At 36.5% G+C, this 26,185-nt stretch overlaps 1 protein-coding gene across 2 annotated transcripts in view; it reads right to left on the bottom strand.

Moving 5' to 3' along the window:
• Positions 1 to 19,625, bottom strand: part of LOC114648115 (kinesin-like protein KIF3C) — a 152,755-nt gene extending 133,130 nt beyond the window's left edge. For both annotated transcript variants that reach the window (XR_007934424.1, XM_051924579.1), the window contains exon 1: positions 17,769 to 19,625. Coding sequence is in view for 1 of the 2 variants with exons in the window: in XM_051924579.1 (XP_051780539.1) it covers positions 17,769 to 19,178 (1,410 nt within the window). In the remaining variant the exon portion in view is untranslated. The remainder of the gene's footprint in view (positions 1 to 17,768) is intronic.
• Positions 19,626 to 26,185: the final 6,560 nt, after the last annotated feature.

Here is a 26,185-nt window from a genome sequence, read left to right as displayed (position 1 = left end):
ACGCCGTCCTTGGACTGTACGAATGCCTAAAAACATCCAAGCTGTAAGGGCATCAATTTTGTAGTCTCCTAGATGTTCAGTGCGCAAACATGCTTCTGTCTTAGGCATTTTGAACATGTCTTTGAGGATGATTTTGCATGATGACCTTAATTTCCATCCATATAAAATGATGGTAGTGCAGGAACTCACTGAGAGAGCCTGGGAGAGCTGTAGAGAATTGTGTGAGAACATTCTGCAAACCGTTCATCGAGATGCCATCATCATGTGCAGTGATGAGGCACATTTCCATTTGAATGGTTGCGTAAATAATCAGAACTTTCACTATTGGGCTGAAACCAACCCTCGTGAACTTCATCAGAGGCCCCTGCACAGTGAACATGTTACAGTTTGGTGCGCCGTTGCATAACTCGGCATTGTAGGCCCTTATTTTTTTGAAGAGGGAGGAGCAACGATCACAGCCACTTCAGAACGTTACATTGAAATGCTAGAGAACTTTTTGAAGCTCTAACTGGAAGAAATGGATGTGGTGGATGCCTGGTTTCAACAGGATGGAGCAACAGCTCATATGGCACAGAGATCCATGCAAGTTTTTCAGGAGATGTTTCCGAGGAAGCTGATCTCCCTGCACAACGATATTGGGTGGCCTTCACATTCACCTGATCTCACTACATGCAATTTCTTCTTGTGGAAGCTATCTCAAGTCTAAGGTATACATACACCGACCTCAAAACCTTGAAGCCCTCAAGGATGCTATTCGTCACAAAATTGCCACTATTCCCCTTGAAATGGCCAAATGAGTTATGCAAGTGTTCAGAAATCATCTCGAAGAGCGTATCGCTAATGATGGCCACCACCTTAAAGACGTCAGTTTTAAAACACAGTGAAAAAAATCTATTTTGTACACCCTTTTATTTTATCTTGTAGCGTTTCTGTAGAATGTTTGAAATGTGGTACTTCTTTTTGGCTCACCCTGTATATATTTTTTAGGGAGTTTTGTACTTATAACATTGCATACAAAACAAAGATTTGAATCAATTTTATAAGACAGTATGTAAAAATAACTAAAGGAATGAGATTTGTGCTGCCGGACAAAGATATTGGTGACCAGGTCCATGATGGCCAAATACGCAAACAGGAATTTAATTGCACTGTATAAATGTTTCAATAACTCTAAAAATTAACTGATGACGCTATATGTTTTATCAAAGCAAAATCGCAAAACCTTACATTTTCCAAAAAGGATGGTGTTGGCAAGTTTAACTGTTTCTTGATGGTAGACGTTTATTCAAGTCCATTTTAGTATAAGGAACTTATAATTTTAGGCTTTGATGCCAATACAGCATTGCGATTTGTAACAATTTTAAATCAATGTTGAAAGAATCAACTTTGAATCACCTTTATAAATTATCAAATACTGCCACTAGTGCTGCCTCCTGATATAATATGGAGATCTGCAGCGATGAATGTGAACCTCAATCACCAACACCCCTCACCATACAATGCAGATGCTTTGCATGGTCCATGGATTCAATTATTCAATAACCATCCAGTTTAACAATGTGTGAGTTGTCCCAATTATGGAATCTAATCTAATCATCCAAAAATAACAAATTGTGTCTCTTGACAGCAGATAAACCAATACCAGAGGGGTAGTGTAGATGAAGGATTGGGACATTTTAGCCAGCGATGACATAAGGTTCAAAATTTAAAAACACATAAATATTTGCTTTCTTACCATAACCCATTATATAAATATACTCAGACAATTCTGGTTAAATTTATTCTAAATTTAAATATGAAATATAATGTCTTCCACTTAATCATTTCAAATTCAGAAGCACTAGGTTGTGAAGCCCATCCTAGCTGAAGCAGGCAAATGGTGAGAAACAGCCATCATTGGAACACCAGTCCACTGCAGAACCTACTTACTCATACACCACCCTTATCAACTAAGAACTGGAGGATGAGGATGACCATTGAAACAGGATGATTACAATTTGATAAAATGATCTGCTTTGATGAATGTCAGTTTCTGCTCTAAGATGAAGATGATAAAGGTGTCAACAATACAGACTTCCAAGTCTGCTGTTAATACGAAGGGCCATACCTGATAATAATTACTATTCTTAACTATGAACCCCAGAGTTTTTCAGGCAAAACCCAGTAATTTTATTAGAGCTTTTTCTCCAAATGCTTTATTCTGACATTGATTCCAAATGGAGACTCTGCAGTAATGTCTGAAAGATGAATTCATACCCGTATCCTATGTTTTGTTGAATGCTGTATGCAATCATTTTCTTTGCATGACCCCTGCTGTGCATAATCAATAAGTGTAAGTATCCCATTAAATATAATGTGCTTCTGCCAAAGTATATACAAAGTAAACAGTCATATTACCAACATTCAACCACTCCCATATCATGAACAAAAGTTCTCCTGTATTAATCTGACATGAACTAAAGCAGAACATCCAGCCAAATCCTTGGCTTAACCTACATCTCAAAAACACTCTGGCATTTTCAACATGACTTCCTGGATTTAACAAAAGTGAAAATATAAGGTGCACAAATGGTAGTTTTATTTCAGCTTTGTTGCTGGATGCTTTAAATCCACCATATGTTGGTCAATACCCAGCCCAATTTATTGTAAATAACTGAAAGCAAGAGACTTCTACCACTTTCAAGAATACTCTCCAGGGCAACAAATTCAGCAGTGCCCCATTTACATTTTTCTTTACTTTTTCCATATTCCACTGATCCATTGCCTTTGACCTGTTTGATTTTGTGTTTTTATGTACTTCCCCAGTTTCTTACGCTCAGTTGTGTTATGTGTCACAGGGACAGGACTTCATTTTAGATTAGAGTTGTTAGATGATGCAGACATTCATCATTGATCATTCTTGCAGTATTTATTTTATTTTAGTATTTTACTTTTGCTTTTTCTCACTTGAGACTTTTTATTTTGAACCTTTGTTGGCATTTGAATTTTGCTTTAGGAATAACGATTATTTATTAATTTTCCATATTTCATTATTTACATTTTTTGTTTTCTTTTATGGAAAAATATGTTGTTCTTTGATTACATTTTATTTATTTTGTAAATATTGTTATTTCTATGTGTTGTGCAATATTCTCTCATGTCCCTTATTGATGAGGCAGGGCCACCCTGACAACACCACTCCTGAGATTCCCATTCTAGCTATTTAAGACAGAGAAAAACAGAGTGGTGCATTGAAATTTTGTCAAGTCATCGTTTCATTTGCTTTGCTAGATTTGATCTGTGTCTGACATGTTCACTTGGGATTGTCTTTTAGGCTTCTCATTTTTGTTCCCTTTAAACTTTTTGTTATATTTTTATTTTTTAATAAATATTGTATTTTATAAAGATTATCTGGAGGAATGTTTCTCAAGCCAAATGGTTCTTATGGCTTTTCCTTTCCCTTGAGGCGCACTTCAGATTTTGGGACATTTAAAGTATTTTAGAAATTCAAACTCCTTTTAGCCTGTGTAGGTAGAAGCACACCAGTAAAGTTGGGTTTTAAGCTGTTTGGATTAAGGCCTATTCTAGGCAGGCACAGAATACCTTGCCTGTCTTGTGGAGCCTTTAGGAGGCCTTATGCCCTTTTTTGCTATGACCATAACTCCGCTTCATGACACTCCCATCCTCCTCCAAAGATCTTTTCTCTGTCATGTCCTCTTCCTACACATTTAGGCCAATGGTTCCACCTTACTCCACTCACCACAACACTGCTTGTCAACAGTCACCTATCCAGGCTAATATATCTAAACAAATATGTAGGTCTCATAGGTGCTGCTGTTTAAAAGCTTGTTCATATCTTATTCTTAAGGAAGATTCCATCTCTTCTGCTAGCATCTCATTCAGGTTTGACTGGCCCCACCAGAGTTTTCATGCCAAAAAACACCACTGCTGTTATTGTTATTATGTTGCTCGGCTTTAGTGTAGTAAGCCTTTGTTTAGTTTTTCAATCAACACTATTCTTTTAACTTTCTTAGCGTTATGTTCATTGTTTTATTGTAGCCTGCCACAGCGCAAGGCATAGTAACTTTTACATTACCCCAACATGAACACTGATTGTCCTTTGAAGACAGACATCTTTCTTGTCCTTGCTTTTGACTGCAAATATTTTGCCTTTTTGTCGCACAGCTACTTCACACTGCAGCTTGACCCATTTATGTGACTGGAGTCACCAGGAATGTCACAGCGGTTTGGTCATACAGTGCCATATACATCAATTTTCCTTTAATGTAAATCTCAAGCAGTTAAGATGAGGTATAGAAACTTTCCATCACTATATAGTAAACTTGTCTAACAAACAGTTCATCAGTGACAGTATAGATGATGTAGCAATGTCATATTGACTATACTTGTCATCCCAATTGGTCCTTCTACCAGTGTACAGAATCAAGTTCCAAATGTACTCCTACTTATTACCAAATTGTGCCTGTTTGGATGTGATTTACTGCATCCATGACAGCTTTCCCTTGTAAACCAATGAGACTTTCGCTAATACTAATGTCATGATTGGGAATATTCACTTTCTGTATATTTTTGATGATCCACATCTCTCAGTTTGTACAGTTTTGGTGCCAGGTTAATGTCATCATTACTACTGAAATGCAGGTTATTTCATAATGAGTGAAAAATGACAACCACTCATAACTTTTCTCGAAAATGGGTGTTTGCAACAACTAGTTTATTGATTAGTACCATCTGTGGACTTGTTTACCCACTATGCCCTGCAGTTTCAGAAGACTTGAAAAACACCCACATGTTGCCTACAGAACAGGCTGCCAGTGACTGTGACAATTAAATGGTTTACTGTGACTTTTCCAACACTGTTCAGCATACAAGTTCATTTCAACATCTTTTTTCTTCACCAGACTATCATCGGCAAATTGTAAAAAGAGCATATAATCATGATCAACAGACATCTTTAGACCAGGGTTACCAGTAAATGTGGAACATGAAGATGCAGGATTGTCAGCAGTAGTATAAAGGCAGCAGCAAACAGAATATCATTGAAACTTGGCTGGTTGGATTTTACCGAACAGGTGTCAGTTTCACAGTGTCAACATCTGCTGACCAATTCACTTCATCATCACTATCACTCAATTTGAGCAATGGTTCAGTTTCAGTTTGTTCTGAAGCTGGCTTTATGGCTTTTCATTTGCCATTGTGTTTTTGATTGAAGGCTCTGCCCCACTCATAAATATTGATGAGTTACCATGGCGTTACGATGAAGTGTCAGATCGCTTGAAAATATTCATGATTCTTGCAGCATGATGTTATTTCATCCACTAGATGACAGCAGAATACTGTTCCAAGATTTATTCAGGCTTAACACAGTAAATAGCTAATCATTCTAAAGAAACACTGCTTCGGATTCGGGCTTAACCATATTTACATGGAATTTTGAGCCTGAGGCATTCTCTTGGTTCACACCAAAGTTAAAAGCTTAATTGATTTTCAATTGGTTTGTTGACTTCATCTTATTTTGTTCTTGCCTCTCACTGATCTCAATCAAATTTTACAGTAAATTCAGTATGAAAGAAAAAAGTAATTTAATATAGTGTAGCAATAAGTATATGGTTAATTTATGGCACTGAGTGTTCAACTTCATGTCAAAATTATCCTTATTTAGCAGAAAAAATCCAAATGAAACAAAATCATAAGGTTCACTACAAAAACTATTACAAACAGTCATTATTACTAATACAACTCTGAAGAATGATGAGCAAGTACTGTTTCCAAGTTTTAAACGTAAAACCTTTTTAAGAGGCTCAGCATTCCCCATGGACTAGTGCCTGATCAAGGATTGGTTTACACCTTGTACCCAATACTGCTATGATAGGCTCCATCCATTGTGAGAATGACTTGGTCAAAAGTGGCTACAGAAAATGCATTACATAACCTGTAACCGTATTATGATAAAATAATATTTTCCTATACGGTAGTTTGAATACTGGGTTTGGTTTACTGCATTCATCACATTTAACTGCCACATATCAGTTGGCAGTCACATTGCAGTCAGTCACACAGTACAATACTAATAATTTATGTTATAATGATACTTTACATAGTATATCATTTATTTTCGAGTTTGTTTTCAAAACCAACACTGTTCAGAAAGATTCAAGCAACAGTCTGGAAGGTTTTTTACTTCACATAGGCCCTCTGGAAATTTCTGCAAAAAGGATAAATACTTTACAGGTCTTTGAGTCTTCCGTTGTCAGATTCAATTAACATAATATTTTTAGTGCTATGAAAGCACGTTAGATTTGTCAAAGTCACAGAAGATCATTCAGCATCAATCATGAAACATGGTGAACCGTAAAAATTAAAACATATAGAATATATATTTACAAATATTTTTTGAACATAAAAGTGGATGTCTATGTTATTTTTAAGAGTAAAAATCAATATCACAGTGGTAAAGGATTGTGTTAAAAGTGGAAAACTACATAACACAAGTACAAATTAACATAACAAATTTACATTTTTTAATTATTTAAAGATCATGGATTTGTGGCCTATGATGTACTGGTACCTTGTCCACAGCTAGCTCCTACATTGCACCCAATGCTGCTGGAAAAGACATCCCTTGAACACCAAGATATCTATAGGTTTAAATCATACAAATACTCACTTCAAACAATCACTCTGCTTAATGCAAAAAATATATGCTTCCTTTGGAAGCAGGCAAGACAGTTCTGTATTTTTATTACTGCATTATACTTATAAATCTCAGCAAGTGTCCAAAATCTTTCTACAGGGAATAATATACACATGAATAGATTTACATTGTGTGATAAGCAGCACCATAACATAGAACTAATGCACTAAAAAACACTAAAAAACAAATTACAGGTAAAAGTAATAATTTTATTACACACAAACACACTAGGGAAAAAGGATCAAAGGAAGAAAGTAAAGTAAAAATAAGTAAAAGCCAAATAAAATCTACTGTGCTACACTGATATTGGATAAAATGCCTGTCAAAGAAGGCTCTTGAGTTCATAGTTGAGGAATGCCTCCTTAAAGTTCTGGGGCCATTGGACTTGATCCAAAAAATCAAACTGTATCCCCTTCATACAATGTTGGCTCCATCAGGCAGCATATTATTTGCTGTCATAAAAAGGAGAGAGCAAGTTTGTTCTGGAAGGTCAGCACTCAGTCAGTAAATTAGAAATACCTTGAGATTTTCAGTTGTTTAAACTGACATTGTCTGGGGACGACTAGCAAATGTGGTCGGCAAGTCTAACATACCCCCTGACTAGAAGTTGTGTAATGTGACATCGGCTTTATTGGTATATTTTATGGATGTAGGAGAAACAGGAAACGTGTGGAGAAGAAATCTCATAAACATAAAGCAGCACATGAACAGAGACTGGGCCTGGATTTAACCCAATCTATTACAGCTGGACATCAATAATTCTAACCACTGTGCCACTCTGCTGCGCTACAGGGAAACATGTAAAAGAAAATTTTATATAAAACATTAGCCATTTATTCATCTATTTATTGTAAAGCAAGATGTTCTAATTCAGACTCCCAGGGGTCAGGGATCTATCCCTGTGGCATCAAGGCCAAAGCAGGGAACAACCCAGGATGGGATTCTGGTCTGTTACATTCAAGCACTTATACACACTCATGCATACTGGCTCAGTTTAAGAAATATTGAGGAACCCACTATGTTTATCATAGGACAGTGTGAGTAAAACAGAACACCTAGAGAAATGCAGATGTGTAAACAGAACATAGATATAAAGTAATATGAGATTTAAACTCAGTCTTCTGGAGCTCTGAGGTAGCAGTGCTGCCCAAAACCACTGTGCTATCCTACTAAGTAATACATTCAAAGAAAATGACTGATAACTATCTTAAAACACAAAAAAAATTATACAAAGATGGAAGAAATGATAGTTGTACTTGCTGAAGACACAATGTTTGAAAAAATTATTTTGTTAACCAAGAAAAGCAGATTATATATACAGCATACTGTACATTAAAGGTTAATTTTGGTATTTTTCAAGTCAAAGTTTTTTCTTCACAAACATGGCATATGTGCATTTTCCACATAAAATTGTGTTCTAAAGTTAAGCATTTTCCATACATTTGTAAAAAAAAAAAAAAAAAAAAAAAAACCTTGTCTGCACTAACGCTTTACAATGGAGGCCATGGGGCACGAAGGAAAAGCTTAAAAACATTGATTTTCCAAGCCAAGATTGTTGTCAAATATAGATCTGCATCTTGCGATTACATCTTGCCTGAAGAAGGGGCCTGAGTTGCTTCGAAAGCTTGCATATTGTAATCTTTTTAGTTAGCCAATAAAAGGTGTCATTTTGCTTGACTTTTCTTTACATTTATAGAAAATGCTTAACTTTAGAACACAATTTTGTGTGGCAAATGTAAACAAGGGATATAAAAAGTCTACACAACCCTGCCAAAATGGAAGATTTTGTGTGATAAAAAAAAAATGAAACCAAGAGAAATCCTGTCATAATGTATTCCACCTTTATTGCAAAATTGCAATCTATACAAAGAAGGTGAAAACAAATCAGTAACTGTTTAGTGAAAAAGGAAAAGAAAAACCATACAAACACCTGGTTACATTAGTGTGCACACCCCCTAACATAATACTTAGTTGAAGAGCCCTCTAAATTTATTAGAGCACTCAGTCTTTTGGAAAAGAGTCTATCAGTTTGGCACATCAGGACTTTGCAGTTTTTGCCCACTCCTCCTTGCAAACCTTTTCCAGATCTGTCAAATTCCTTCTCCTGTGCAAAGGTCTCTTTAGGTCACCTTACAGATTTTCAACTGGAGTAAGGTCTGGGCTCTGACTGGGCCATTCCAGAACATTGATCCTCCTTTGATGAAGCGATTGCTTTCTTGATTTTGATGTATTTGGCTATTTTCCACTTTTCTTTGGATTTTGTGAGACAGTTTCGCTGTGAAGCTTGCAGTACAGAGGTGAAAAGATCAAAATCACGTGAATTAAACACAGTTGAAGTGAGAAGTATTCTATCGATGATAGTGGCCACAGCTAAGAAGGACAAAAAATTGTGGGAAATTGAGGTGCAAAGCCCTGCCTATTGACCTGCGCTATTTGCATGTTCAGAACTTGAAAATGAAAACACAGTGGAAAATGAAAATTCAAAGTGGAAATAAAAATTCAGTGAGCAGCAGGTGGCACCAGGGCTTATTTGCGTTTTACTTTTCATTTTTGCAGCTTCACTGCTATTTAGGCAGAAAATGAAATTGCAAATGCTGTTATTTTATTTTACTTTTTAAATTTTGCAGCATTTTTGCATGTAGACTTTTAAAATGAAATTGCAAATGGTGTTCTGTCATTATATTTTAAATTATTGCAGCATTTTTGCAAATACACTTTTCATTTAATAATTTTAATTTCCTTTTTCACAGAAAATACCTCACATAAAAATTATTCCATACTGAAAAAATATATTAAAGAAGACTGGATTAGGCTAGGTAGCCAGAATGTTTTTTTCTTTTTCCAGATGCACGCTGACTTACATCTTCATTAACTTGACTGCGTTGAATTTTGTCAACTTGTTAGGCAAGTGTTCTCAGAATTACTGTATACCGTAAGTAAACATATATATCCAAACCCAAATTAAGCATCCTTCTTTTCTCAGAATCGTTTGCTTTTAATGTGTGTTCCATGAAATGTAGATTTGCAACCATTCTCCCACTAAAGACTCTCAGCAGGTCATGAAGATTAGACAATGGAGGGAAAAATGGATTAGCATATGGAAGAAGTTGCATAATATATGCAGTTCTATAAATTCAGGATGTTTAACTCATTTATTCTGTATTACTGTAATTCTGTCACTCTTAATAAACTACAGTAGGTTAAAGGTTGGTACATATACATTATATTGCCAAAGTATCGGGAAGCCTGCCTTTACACACACATGAAATATAATGACATCCAATTCTTAATACATAGGCTTTAATATGGAGTCGGCCCACCCTTTGCAGCTAAAACAGCTTCAACTCTTCTGGGAAGGCTTACCACAAGGTTTAGGAGTGTGTTTATGGGAATTTTTGACCATTCTTCCAGGACAGCATTTGTGAGGTCAGGCACCAATGTTGGACGAGAAGGCCTGGCTTGCCGTCTCCACTCCAATTCATCACCAAAGGTGTTTTATCGGGTTGAGGTCAGGGCTCTGTGTAGGCCAGTCAAGTTTCTCCACACCAAACTCGCTCATCCATTTCTTTATAGACCTTGCTTTGTGCACTGGTTGGTGTGCAGTCATATTGGAACAGGAATGGGCCATCCCCAAACTGTTCCACAAAGCTGGGAGCATGAAATTGTCCCAAATGGCTTGGTATGCTGAAGCATTAAGAGATCCTTTCACTGGAACTAAGGAGCCAAGCCCAGCCCCTGAAGAAAAACCCTACACCATAATCCCATCTTCACCAAACTTTACACTTAGCACAATACAGTCAGGCAGGTATCATTCTCCTGACAACCACCAAACCCAGACTTGTCCATCGAATTGCCAGACAGAGAAGTGTGATTTGTCACTCCAGAGGACACGTCTCCACTGCTCTAGAGTCCAGTGGCTGTGTGCTTTACAACACTGCATCCAACGCTTTACATTGCACTTGGTGATGTAAGGCTTGGATGCAGCTGCTCAGCCATGGAAACCCATTCCACAAAGCTCTCTACACACTGTTCTTGAATTTTTGGAGGTCTGTAGCTATTGACTCTGCAGAAAGTTGGCAACTTCAGCACACTGTGCGCCTCAGCATGCGTTGTCCCCGCTCTGTGATTTTACATGGCCTACCACTTCATGGCTGAATTGCTGTTGTTCCTAATTGCTTCCACTTTGTTATAATACCACTAACAGCTGACCGTGGAGTATTTAGTAGTGACAAAATTTCACGAATGGACTTATTGCACAGGTGGCATCCTATCACGGTACCATGCTTGAATTCACTGAACTCATGAGAGCGACCCATTCTTTCACAAATGTTTGTAGAAACAGTCTGCATGCCTAGGTGCTTGAGTTTATACACCCGTGGCCATGGAAGTGATTGGAACACCTGAATTCAATGATTTGGAGGGGTGTCCCAGTACTATTGGCAATATAGCGTAGCTCCATACCACTGTCTTCTGGGCGTTTTTCTTGACTCTACAGTACTAACAGACTGCTACACAGCATTTTAGCAAGCTTTCCTGTAGGACTCCCATGTTCACCTATCCTGTGATAACCATTCATGTGTCTAATTGTATATTTGTAGTGATTATGGTCTATTGTGAATTTTCCCATTGGGATTAATAAAGTATCTATCTATCTATCTATCTATCTATCTATCTATCTATCTATCTATCTATCTATCTATCTATCTATCTATTGATATCAAGAGAATTAAAAAAGGGATAGATGGAATCTTGCATATTATTTTTAAAATTGTCCCAATTGACAGCATTTTTTTTCAATTAAAAATGTATTCTTGCTAGTCTGAAAAAGTGCTTATTTAAATGATTTTGACATAACCCAAGAAAACATATTTTCATAAGCTAAGGCAAACTTGATTTCTAAAACTGTTCTTATTATGGAGCTTTAGCACAAAACATTCAACTGAGCTACACAGATTCATATCACTTTGATTTTAAGAAATAATGGTATGTTGAAAGGAAAGAGAAAGAGCTGTACAAAAATAGTAATGTTAACTGAAGAGAAGTTGCTTTAGAATATTTCTATCCAAGCAGCTCCATTGAAAATTGGTTAGCAGGTGATACTTAATATGCAAATGAATTTGTCACTGAAGGAATTTATATGCAGGGACTGTGCTGTCAAATACATATGTATTAGCAAAACCGGGGCAGCCACCATTGTCAAAATATCTCCTGAAACAAATACATGCTGGAGGGAGACAGAGGGGCTTGATAAATCCAGAAGTCATGTACGGATGTACTGTGCATTCCCATATAAATTACTCGAAGATGTGTGCTGTAATAAAAATAGAATACAATCTCTAGCTTGAAATTAAATCTCTATTCCAGTAAATCACGTGGCATATCATTCACAAAAACTATTAAACCATATTCTATGTTTTGTGTGAGGTTAACTTAACCTCAGTATAATATGCTTAACCCCTTAAAATACTCAATGTTTCTCTTTGGTTGCTTTCATTTATAATTAATATGTAGTTTAGATATCGAAAAATATTGATGCCAATAGAAAAAAGCATGTTTAAAGCAAGACAAACATTTTTTGAATACTGTATGGTTTATGTAGAACAAGGTTGAAAGGAGCCAGGCATCACATATGGACTTTTTTTCCATTCAACGCCTGATGCTTTATTTAAGGATCTACCTATGCATGATTTTTATTGATTTCTTTAATCTAAACCACTAAGGTTTCGAAACATATTACAAACAGACAGGCTGGTCAGCCCTTGCATAAGTATAACATTATGTGGAGCTACAGTAAGCAGAGCTCTCGTAGATTTTGGTTATATAATGTGAACAGATACACTTACAACTTTACATATTTTACTGCCCGAGTTATCCAGTACTACCCATATTTAAACAAATACATTTGCTCTCTTTCACATGTACTGCCAGGTAAAGTGAATAACAATCCTTGCCTTTTGGTTTGGTAACATGCTATGACATTATTAGCTGTTTTACAGACAGACGGGGTGGCTTTGCAAGACAGTTTAAATTTAAATTGGAAATACAGTGGTTCAGATGTCTGTAACAACTGCATCATAATCCCCTCTCAGCAACAGATCTAGCAATGTTTAAACTGGGCCTGGGCACCAGAAACCCCTAGGGACATCTCTGCTCACATGCTTAAACCAGTACCGCCTCCCTTTTGTCTGCCTACAGCAATCAATCCTCCCACATATGTAATTCCTGCAATACCCTCCAGCACACAACTCTTGAGGACATGAATCAGATAGAGAAGAGGAAGAGAGCTCCACAATTCATACTAATTGCCTGCATTTAGGGAGACAAATTAAATCAGAAAGCCCAAATAAACAGCAAAATATACTCAGTTTTAATGGAGACAAATTTGATTACACACAAATTTTGAGTACTTATTAAGGATGGTCAAATTAGCTTTCTCTATGTAAATTAATTTTGTTATATTTATTAATTATGTTTTGTTTTAGAAAGAAAAGGCAAATTGGAAGCAGCTGGATTTCCTGTCTTTTTGCAGTGAATTTCCTTGTTTTTAAATACTCAGAGCATCCTGTGACAGTAATGCAGGCCTAATTTAGACACATCTGTTTTTATTGTCACTGCATCCTGCAGTGGGTGGCAAGGTAGAACAGTGGTTTACAAAACTTCCTCTTGGGGCACCAGTTCAATTCCCATCTGTCTCACTACTTGTGCAGAGTTTGAACCACTTACCATCTCTGTGTGTTGCTTCTCCTTGCACTGTAGTTTAATGTTACGTGTCAAAGGGAGACTTGGAGGGCTAAAATTTAATTTTAAGGTGGCCTAGTAAGAGTGACTGTAAGTCTGCAAGGGACTGTATCCTCTAAAGGAGTGGGATCCTATAAGGTGTTGTTACTGATAATGTTAGGATACAGTAAGTACCACTTTCCCATGACCTGTTAAGGGGAAATGTATCTCAGAAAAATGACAAAATGAATTTTTCCATCAGTTAAATTAGAAAACTATGCTTCATTTTGAAAGCTGATTTAAATTTCAATGTAAAGAAAGCAAAAAGAACTCAGTGCCATAGCAGAAGAATTAAACAATACAGAAAATAAACTATTACCATAAAATTAAATTCATCACATACAAATTACGACACGAAGAATACATATTATAAGAATTAATATGAAATAATGACAAAAACAATAAGACACAAAAAAACAAAAGGCTGGGATATAGTAATAGGAAAATCCTCACATATACAGGGTAACTTAAAAAGATGGCAAGGGTTTCAAAATACAATACCTTTCTTAATTACATAGTCAGTCAGTCAGTCATTATCCAATCCGCTATATCCTAACTACAGGGTCACGGGGGTCTGCTGAAGCCAATCCCAGCCAACACAGGGTACAAGGCAGGAAACAAACCCCGGGCTGGGCGCCAGTCCACCACAGGGCACACACACACACACACACACAGCACACACTAGGGACAATTTAGGATCGCTAATGCACCTAACCTGCATGTCTTTGGACTTTGGGAGGAAACCGGAGCACCCAGAGGAAACCCATGCAAACACGGGGAGAATATGCAAACTCCACACAGGGAGGACCCGGGAAGCGAATCCGGGTCTCCTAACTACAAGGCAGCAGTGCTACCACTGCGCCACTGTGCCACCCTAATTATGTAGTAAAAGGTCTAATGTAGTCTTAGTGTATGTAAAATTTTCATTTTGACCATCAAAAATTTGGCAGAACTAGAAAGCTCATAGGCAGGAGGCTACTGGCCTCTGGTATCTTTTTGCAGAGTTTCTATATATTGAGTATCTTTAAAATATATCAGTTGTGTGCATTTCTGGTTTCATCTGGGAAAGGAATCTAGTACAGTATTGTTTTTTGCTGAAAGGGCACAATCTCACTGATTGAAGTCAAGTACATTACAAGAATACAAACTAATTATGCACATCAACAATTACTACAATGCTAAACTTACTTTTGAAAAGTGACGATCAGTAATTGAAATGTTAGCACTGCATAAAATACAAACATTCTTCTTACATGTCTCATATGTGCAGGCTATCTTTTCTCATGACCTGATACACGCATTCAAACAGTGTACAGGAAGGCAAAGGAATACTCATGACCATTCAGTATATAGATGATTATATGAGATAAAATGAAGTTATGTATTTTAATCCATTCTTGCTTATCACGACTTTACTAGTACGATTTATTCAGTTGCTGACACAGTGTTTACTGTGGGTTAGCATCTCTATTGCTTTTAATCAGAACAAAGGTTTTAACACTTAGGGAAATTCTATAATAGCAGGAGGCATGCAAAGTGTCCACCATCTTGTAACTGAAACCAGTAATAAAGCAATCAAACACCAAGGTTACAAGGTTATATACTAGCAAAAAAGTGCAGGTTCAGTCAGATTGTTAAACCTAATGTCTTTGCCTTACTGATTATTAGTGTAATCTACACTGTTGTGTTTTCAAGTCATCCTTTTCACTTTCTACCCTACTATATATAGAGCTACTTGTAAATTCAATTGTTGTAATTCACCTGTAGATGAAGGAGCAACCGATGTTTCATAAGACCTTACTGAATATCAGTAAATACCTTCTTCTTGCTCACTCCTTGTCATCTGCCCTCTGACTTTTGTATGCAGCATAGAATACCACATACACACTTGGAATGCAAACTTTAAATTATTTTTTAATAACCTTCTAGTAAGTACAAACAATGGTCACTTATTGAGATTAATTGTGGTGGAAACAAAAACAGAATTCTAAATATCTAAACACCTTCCTTATTCATTTTTCTGGAAATTTGTATAATGGCCTCTTTTCACTCGAGTCCATTGATCCCAGAATATAATGCATCTTTTTATTTTTAACTGGTAAAATATTTATCAAATAAGCAGTCAAACCACAAGTATTTATTGTTATTATAAATTAATATTTGGTTTATTAACAGAAAACGGACACAGTCTGTTTATCAATTTACTTTCCTAATTACTGTATAGCATTAGAGGCTTGAAGTGACAATCAGATTATTTTACAGTGTAAACATGTAATAATTATTGTATTCAACATTTTGTTTATGCAATAATAAAAGAGCCACTTTGTTCCTGTGTCACCAATATTCTAAATCTTACACCATTAAACTAATTAGTGAATCCTAAACGTGTGCTTTTCAGTAAGACATGTTTTTTGCAAGGTGTATTGTAGGGCCATTTCAAGCCACCTCTTTGTTTTTTATAATATTATGTGTGTGTAATGGAAGAACACAATTTGCCACAATACTCTAAATTTACTAAATCGTAAATAAAAAAACCTTCACAGCCTTAATATTTTTTATTATTTAAAAAAGCTAAAAACATTTACAGTTATTAAAATGGGGGCATGATGGCACTGTGTATACCACTGCTGCCTCATTCATAGATTATCTTGGGCTCAAATTGCACACCTGGTTGCTGTCTAAGTGGAGCTGGTCCATCTCCACACATTTCTATGTGGATTTTCCTCCAGATTTTCCAGTTTTCCTCCTATATCCCCAAACAAGTGTATTTCATGTTAATTTGATATTTTAAATTGGCCATATGTAAGTGTGGGTGTATATGAAACTAGGCCTTGTGATGGACCAGCTCCTTGTCCTGGGCTTTTTTCTAGCCACCACGGAGTGCTGCCAGGATAAGCTCCAGACCCATCCCCGCTACACTGAATTGGATTAAGCAGGTTTGAGAATGTTATCATTTAAATGCATTAAACTAAAAAACAGATACATCCCTTAAAAATTACACCTGTACGTGTTAGGTGAGCTCTGTACAATGTAAATACTGCATATAAAGAACAAGAAAAGAAGAGTCATCAGATAATGGTAATTTCTTCTTCTTTAGTCAGTAAAGACTATCATTTGTGTTTTATCAGTAAAATATCTTGTATCATTAGCAAATTCAAATATATAAAAATCCCACTGCCACCTCTAGTTATTTTAATTTTGGGTTTTATATATTAAAGACCCTTTATGGTTTATGGTTTTATCTAATGTTCTAAAATGCTGAGCTGCCCCACATTTAAAAGTAAAATGAAAAACAAATGTTATCCATTTATATTAACCAGGTGAAAGAATAGACAAATAATAGGCACATTTAAGGCAACTGAGTATCTTGTTATTGCACACCGTAGATTATCACACCTTATTTAATGTTTTTCTTAACAAAATGTATGCTGTCTTCGTAGATGTCTATACTGTTTATGTTTATATATTAGACATTTTGCATGCTGCATATGTGCACACAATATATGTTTATCGATATACAGCAACTGTTTCCAAAAACCAGGATTTTAGCAAGACAGTCATGGCTTTTAGCACATTGAAACACATAACAGGAATTAGCTGACTTTTTATTATAAATTTGAATACAATTGGTTAATAGTGTGTAACACTGACAGACATCCTTTTGTGTCGGCTTGTTGGATGCATTGTGCCGAAGGCCCAACAATTGTGAATGGTGTAAGCCTGGAAAAATTAATTAGCAAGGACTCTGATTTTTACCCGGCACCACACCCATACAGCTCTATAATTTATAATAGGAGTTTAATAAAGATACATTTATACCATTTATGTTTGCACATATTTAATTACATTTAAAATGAAAAAGAAAAGAATAACTTAAAAAGAAAATTTGCAGGCCTATAATAAAGTTTACACTTAAAACCACCATTGCCACATGAAGCAGCACTCATTCACCTTTTTCCACAGTTCAAAGCATTCATGAGCCCAGTAATGTAACTATAATACATTAAGAACAAAGACTAAAGGAAATCTTGCTTCCCCTTCAGCAGACAACTTAGTCTAACTGAAGCCAAGTATCTCAAGGGCCTTAGTATAATACACACTGCAAAGTAAACACTGAAAGCTTGCTATTGGACATCATCACCCATCCTCCACCATACACCTGGTCTATTTCTTGTACTTTATTTTCCAGTATTTACTGTAACTTACATTATACAAAAAGCCCATGCTACATACAAATGGATTTCTTTGAGGGCCCTGAACTTTGTTTTTTTTTTTTTGTGATCAGTATTCACTTTACCTTAAATTTAGCAGTTAGTGCCTCTGTCGCCTCCTGTTCTCTTCTCAAATCCTCCATCATTTTCTCTTTCTCATCAAGGAGTTTCTGCTTTTCTTCTGCCACAAGGCTGTGATCATCCAAGATAGCCGCTTTCTCCAGTACCAGTTTCTGCTGCTGTTCCTTCAAGTACTCTTCTACATCCTTCTCCATGTTATCCTCCCGCTCTTCTTCACCCTCACCATCAGTGATTTCCTCACCATCCAGAATTTTTCGATTTCTCCTGCTATTTCGTCTCCTTTTTTTGCTCAGCATGCCCCGTTTCTCTAGTTGGGCTTTTAACCTGGCAATCTCTTCCTGGAACTCTCTCAGCAGGGCATCTTTGGGGTCCTCATTTACCCGTGGTTTATTTTTGATGTTCTTGGCTCTGTTGGCATATCTTAGGGTTGTCAGTGTCTCATCATAGTTGTAGGAAGAAGGACCAAGAGTGGCCACCATTATGGTCTTAGCATTGCCTCCAAGAGAATCCTGAAGTAGCCTGGTGAGTTTTGAGTCCCTGTAAGGTATGTGAGTGCTTTTGCCATCAACCAGGGCAGATATAACATTTCCCAAAGCAGACAGTGAAAGATTGATCTTAGTAGCTTCCTTGAAACGTTCACCCTGAACGCCAGTTTTACTTTGCCTCTCACTGCCAGCCAAGTCCACCAAGTTTAGCTTGCCCACTCTGATGTGGTTTTCTCCATCAATCCCCATCTCACTGCACTCCACTGTGATTACAAAAATGGCATGAGACCTTGAACTGTGCTCATTCATGTTGGTGAACCCAATCGACCTAGCTTGGTTGCCCACATTCATGACATGTTCAATCTCTTTTACATTTTTTGTCACGAAGGATGATAAATCTTTGATGTAAACTCCAGATTCTGGATTTTCTTTGAGCTCCAATTTCTTGGTCTGGTCTTTGCATAGGAGATCTCTTATTTCTTCTTGATAAATTTCTAGATATGATGCTCTTACCAGATACTGCTGGTTCTGTGATCTTGATATATGGGTGAATATGTGTTCAAAGGAATTAGGGATAACACCTCTCTTTTCAGGGTCCATCCAAACCCCTTGCATCGTGTACGTCTTGCCTGTCCCAGTTTGACCATATGCAAATATGGTCCCATTGAAGCCTTGAAGCACCGAATCAATGAGAGGCCTGACAGTCTCATCGTACAGGTCACTCTGCTTGGAGTTTGCGTCGTATACGGCGTCAAAGGTAAATGTTTTAAGTAACTCACCGGGGGCAGACTTCGGATTGCGGACAGACACTTGCCCTAATTTAACATCCATCGTCATAATATTTTCGTGACCGACTGCCTCCTCCTTCGAATTCAAGGGGCGGCATCTCACCACCACTTTGACAGTCTCGCAGTTCCTCCCTTTGGACATCGCTGGCTGCCTCCGCTTCTGCTAACACAACCCGACACCTTACTCTTCTTCAATCAGATCGAGCAAACATAACAATGACCATTAAGCCAGATGCCGCACGAAGCTGAGGCGTGCGGCGCACATTCTCACGTTCAGCATCTTTACTCCTCTGGCAACTGAGCATCCAAAACAGCTCAAGCCGACGCAAGAAACAACCACCTTACCATTATCTGTAGTAAAGAAAGAACAATGCACTGCAGTGAAAAGCACGATCCTGCTGTCACATCAAGCATGTGCCTGAATGCCGTTATGCTTCTTCGAAACGGGGTGCACTCCCGGTGTAATGACAACGCCTAGATTTGCTTTCCTGACGTGCCTCTACTAGCGTGTCCCCCGTAAACAGCAGCTATTATCATAGCATAGTGATGCTAGGACTGCTGTTTCTGCTACAGCGGCTACTGGATGAAAATACAATCAGACAAGGGGCGTCTGCCCCGCCTACCTAGTCATTGCCTCATCTCAGACCCACCCAATGACTCTGCAGACGCCCCGTTGGATTCTGGGACTTGTAGTTTGGCCGAAAGTGAGCAATCAGGTGGTTGGGTCAAAGGAAAAAAAGCGCGTTACTTGTGAACTGCAAGCAAAGCGTTCGGCGGATTGATGTGGACGGTTACGGGTAGTAAGACAGTATCTCTTATAATTGCACCTTGAAGCCGTAAGTGAGAATATAGAGAGAATAGCAGTGAATATTGAAAAACGTTTGTCTTGCTTCCTATAAATAACTACATTGCCTTGAAACCTCTCTTTTCTGTACCCGAGAAAAGGAGTATTTAGGCTCTAAGATGTTGTGCATGATGGCGTTAATGGCTTTAAATATTTTTAAGACTGATTGACAGGCAGAAAAGCATGTATTTTTGTTTTCTGCGTTATTTTTAGGTATGTTCCAAGCATACATGCGTTTTAATAGCCACTGAGAGTGACAGAACAGCAGGGGGGATGTAGAAAAGGGGAAAGAATATTTGTACAGGTATGTAAAGGTGTCATATATAAGCAACAACCACCTGGCTTGGATAGCTCAACGCACCGCTTCTAGATGATATGTACACATGCTGCCCTTTTTAGTACATTTCTCAGTAGTACTTTATTGTAGAATTCAGTTTAGTCTGTTTGGCACACTGTATTAACCCTAGTCTAGGAGTCTCAAATTTAGAATCTGGCGGGTGTCTGTTACTAAACTTAACTCGGATGGATCATTTTATTTGTATGCATTTTCAGAAATTACACAAAGTTCGAGTTGTCTGAGAAAATGTTAATTGCAATCAACAGATTTTAAGTTAAACTATTGCATCTAGTTTTTTTGTTACTTCATTTTGTTTTCATTGCTGACGTTATGAGCGCTTAATTGCCACTTTTTGTTTTCCAACTGTAAATTTAAAGGTGTGCCATAATAATGAGGTAAGCAATTATAGAGACGCTAAGATCGAGTAATATGCCTTTCTATTACTATCATCTAAATACTATATGGTATATTTCTATGTATCTACACAGTATATCCATGCTACAGATGTCCATATTATTGCATCGTTTTCTTCATAATATAGTGAAATCACTGAGCACTTTTGGATAGTGCACACTATGAAAATTAATAAATAAAAATGATTTGATTACATATGTAAAAGTGTGTACTGTAATATTTTAATGCTTAATTTATAGCAATACAATTTACACATTTCTAATAAAACCAATCTGAACCATTTGAAATAATAATTGACCCTATAATTTTCCTTTTAGAAGTATATATCCATTACTGTATAAATATAGTTTTTATATGTAAGGTATAAATTCAGGTTGTTTTATGACTACCAAGGTAACTATTTAATAAAGTATTTAAATTTGAGGCTTTGGTCAGGTTGCAGTATTGTTGCTAATGATGCAAACATGGTAAGTATACAGCATTTGCCCCATCCTAATATTCTCAGTTTGTGCATATTTAACACAATGAATGATCCCAGGCCATTAGAAAAAGTTGCGGCCAAAAATCACAAAATTCTATAAATATGTAAAAGAAAAATGTATTATTATTTAACGGAGTAAAAATCATGAAATGAGAAAAAAATATTTACTCTCTTACTAATTGGCGTATTCCCGTTAAACTGAGGTCCATTATGCTCAATGAGTATTTATAAGAGACTAAATAAACGATCCATTCGTTTTAACTGACATTCTTAAAGATAAACATTTTTTTTTTAAAAAAATGACATGATTTTTTTAAATAACAGGAAAAATCATGTGAAAACTAAAGTGGTATTCAATGGGTCATTGTAACTCGGCCTCCAACTAACTAAATCACCTAAATACAAACAACTTTCTTGATATCTTAGTTTATCATTTAAAAACAGAATAAGAATCTGAAAATCTAGCAACATCACATTAAAGTTCGATAAATTCTGAAAAGAATTATACTAAACATATACATGTGGGTTTTAAAATAAGCCCGATTTAAAGCGTGACAAAAAAGTCGCAGAAAATCGTTGCACTTTTAGGTTTAGGATTTAATATATTGTCACACACGTGCAAATAGGAGACAGCTAAAGGGCCGGAGTAATGATAATACCATATCAGACCAGGGGGCGGCAGGATATGCTGACTGTCTTTCCCAGTTCCTTGCAGACCATTCCCAGGAAATCCCACCAGGTCCCGGCGCCTTGGATGGTGTTGCTTCCGGCGCATTGGATGATGTCACTTCCGGTTCTGACACTTGGGATGATGTCACTTCCTCTCCAGTCCTTTAAAACCACCATCTTACCTCCAGTCTGGCAGTTCTGTTTTGGACTCAGTCTTGTGAACATCACTGTTCAATTATTTTCAAACTTTTGAAGAAAGGATATAATATACGGGTGGCTGCCACAAACCTTTATAATGTCTGGAGAGTATTGCTTGTCACAATATATAGAGTAGATTAGAGAAAGGGAGCCCGTGTGAGCACACAATACACTTTTAAAATCATTAATTTATTTATTCAGGCATTAAAGTTATTGAAAACCCCTATCACACATGTGAAAAAGTAATAGCCCCCATAGTTTCAGTACTCGGTTTCAGCACCTTTAGCAGTAATAACTATAGCTCTGCACTTGCTCTAATTTCATATCAGTCTTTCACATCATTTTTGAAGAATTCTAGTCCACTCATCTTTGTAGAACTGATTTAATTCAGACACAATGGAACTGTAGGTATGCTTGCAAGTGTAAACTGTTTGTTTCAGGTGTTGCCACAGCATCTCTATCATGGTCAGTTCAGGACTTTGACTAGGCCACTTCAAAACTTTTAATTTTGATTCTTCTGAGTCATTCAGTTGTAGACTCGCTCGCTTTTGTGCTTTCGGTCCTTGTTCGGCTGCATAACTCAATTACACCTCAGTTTCAGGTCACTGAAAGATGACTATACAATTCATGGTTCCTTGAACAGTGGTAAGTCTTCTAAGTCTTGAGGCAGCACAGCATAGTCATACCATAACACTACCACCTGTATCTTTTATTACAGTTATGATGTTGTTGCTGTGAAACTCTGTATTAACGTTATGCTAGATATACCTGAATCATCCAAAGAATCATACTTTTGACTCGTCTGTCCATAAAATCTTATTCCTAAAGTCATGGGCATCATCCAGAACTGTCTTTGAAAATGTCAGACACGTACTCATTTAACTCTTGGATAGAACAGGCTTCCACCTTGCTACTCTACCATGGATTCAATTTTTACTGTCTCTTTTTTATTTTGCAGTCTTGAACACTGACCTTAGCAGAGGCTTAGAGAGTCCTGTAGTTCTTTGGATGTTTATCTGAGATCCTCTGTGATGTCTTGTATCAGTTGTTGCTGTGTCCTTGGAGTGATTTTGGCGAGCTTGCCTTTCTGGGGAAAATTCACAGCTGTTCTAAATATTCTTCATTTGGAATGACTTTTACTGTGGCGTGGTGCTGTCACAGAGCCTTAGAAGTGGCTTTGTAACACTCTGCTGATTGGCAAGTTTCAGCATCTTTTTCCTGAACTTTTCTGAAATTTCCTTTGATGAAGACAGAGTTCTTCTAGAGACCTTTTGGTGAATACTTCACTCCTGAGGTAAAGGTCAATCAGTAGTGAGGTTTAGATTCAATAGGGCTGACTGCAATCAGTTCTGTTCAGTTAGTGGAGTCTAATTATCAAGTAACTTTGGTCAGCTGCTCGAGTGAATGACTAATTAGGCAATTACCTTTTCACTTGTGCAATACAGATGTTGGATAACTTTTTTATTTTAAATATAGTATGTATAAACTTAGAAATGCTCTTATGTGTTTACTGTGGTTCCCTTTATCTAATATTATAATTGGCAAAAGATCTACATCCATTCATTGTGACAAAAATAGGAAGGGGCAAAATCTTTTTCATAGCACTATACTTAGCTTCTCAATACACCTGAAAGTTGCACTGGTATTATTCAGATCTGCCAAAAATTATGCTTTGTCTTTGTTCCAAATTCATTATAAAATTGTTTCCTTACTTCAAACCCCCCCAAATTTGTTTTGGCTCAGGAGGAAGATCAGGAAGCCACATTATTTATCCAGGTAACAGTAAGAGCAGAGCTATATAGAGATTTTGAAAGAGACGATAAGCTATTGAATCAAAAAATGGGATTTTCCAGTAAGTCATGCACAGATGTGGGTAAGCTGGATGACACTCAAAATCCTAAAAGTTATCCAGAGTACCTGAGAGAAGTTTTGAAATGTTCCTACTTTTCAGTAATCTTACTGTAATATACATTAGAATGTATTTAATACTCAGATGAATTTGACCATTTTTATTATTAAAGCCCTTTTATTCAACAAAAGTGTATACATGGTACATTCTATATCCAACATTATTCTTTACAATGTGTTTTATATTATAACAAAATATGCTGTCTTCCATTTGTATTATAATGCTTGATACATTCTTGTGAATCCACATGGAATAATGGGGTAGAAGGCATTAAGTAAAGAATATGTCACAAATTGATGATGCATTTAAATAGTAAGTTGTTAAGAACATATATAACTTGAAAACTATTTATAATAAATCAACTTTTTGATGCTTTTTAATTTTGGGTCTATTAATGTTTAGTTCATGTAGTAGGAACTATCTAGTAACAATGAAGATCAATATTACAGAAAGAATATGGTGATTGCCCTGTGTCAGGCTGGCATTTTTTAAAGGTTTGATATTACACTTTACTCTCTGTGACTCTTTTCTGGACAAAGAAGAAGAATCAGAAAATGGATTAGCGTATGTCAGATTTGTTTGAAAGTGCTAAGAAATTAATGAGACTGATGCAACTAATAGTAGGGGCCAGATTCAAAATCAAGTGTCAGAATGCTAGACGCTGTAGAAAGATTATGTTGAAGTAAATTGAATAGATGGAAATTTGGAACTTACCTATGGCACGATTATGTTTATAATTAGTACATTATCAGGTTGATTGAGATGGAAATTTTCAGAAATGTATATGCAGGAAACCGTGTAGAACAGTCTAGATACCTTGTGAACAATGTAGCCATAATGTCTAGTACATTTCAGTGTTTTGTACTACTTGCAGTCAATTAAAGAAGAATACTATAAAGAGTTGCAGTGGTCCAAAATTTGAGAGCACTGAAGGCAAAACAGCTTGTTATTTTATTCTGATAGACTGAAGGATGAAAATGGAGAATATATATACAAAATCTATACAATTCTGAAACTAGACTTAGATGAACATTATCAGAGTCATTTTGGATTACCGATTGTTTTTTCATCTTATTATAAAGACTTCAGTGTTCTAAAATGTAACTTCTAGGCCCACAGCAACAAATCGTGGTCTCCCCTAGAATTTCTCGTATACTCAGATATGGAGATGGATATTTGAGGAGTAAACCACAAGACAATGATTATATTTTTATATTATGTACAGTAAAGAACCATCAACAACAAATTAAATTAATTATATATTGAACCATTATTATAAAAGTAAAGTTGAATAAATCAGACTCTGCAGCTGCATGAATAAAAGGTAAAGTACCACTTCCAGTTAACGGAAATAGCCCAAATTTTGATAGAAATCTACGTTTTGTATCTAATACTTATATGCAAGTTATTGTGTTTACACACACACACGCACGCAGACAGACATAATTCCTAAAATGGTATTTGCGGACTCAGGGAGGTCTAAAACATCGAGATTCATCAAAATCTCGAAATGGATTTTTTGGAGGATTCCAATACTTTCCTTATACTTCATATACAAGAAAGTAAAAATAGGAAAAAGTATTACTCCTTAAGGTTATTTTTTTTTTTACAGTTGGATTTTTGAATTTTTGAGCTATTTAAAGTCTGTGTGTGTGTGTGGAAAAATGAAGCTTTGAGTAGGATTTTGAGAACTTTTTCTTAATGTTTCGAGTATAATTTTAATGAATAAAAAAATACTTAATTTGGTCTTTCAATACACTTTCAAACATGCTGCTTCATCTCAAGGCAAAAGTTGAATCAGCATAAAACAGAGACCTTTCTGAGTGCAAAACATTCAAAAGAGAACTTTAATTGGATTGCTGACTGTGGTGTTTTTTTAGCTGCTTATGCTAGTGTGGAAATGCCTTTGTCAGATTTGTCAAGATCCAAAAATCCCAATGTTGTATATAATTTAAATATCAGATACAGTTCAGAGGCATACAAAAATCTAAAAACTGTCACATGGCAATACAGCATTTTTTAAAATAACCTTAATTAAGCATGACTTGCTTTGATATAAACAATTCCTAAGCATGTTCACACTTTGTATTTAACCTTAGAAGAAGTTACAGGTTCTAACTCTGTGCAGTCATAAAATAAACCTAGGCATCTTTTAAAAACAGTACAGTGTTTTACAATGGCCTGGCTGAATTGCCCACCACAGCCTGCTCATTCTAGAGCTCTAAACATCTCTTGTTCCTAATTGGCTAACTATCTCTCTAACTCCTTCACTACCTAATAGCTAACATGTGGTGACC

The sequence above is a fragment of the Erpetoichthys calabaricus genome, chromosome 3, assembly GCF_900747795.2.
Source record: "Erpetoichthys calabaricus chromosome 3, fErpCal1.3, whole genome shotgun sequence".
NCBI classification, from domain to species: domain Eukaryota; kingdom Metazoa; phylum Chordata; class Cladistia; order Polypteriformes; family Polypteridae; genus Erpetoichthys; species Erpetoichthys calabaricus.
This window is presented reverse-complemented; position numbering and strand designations above follow the sequence as displayed.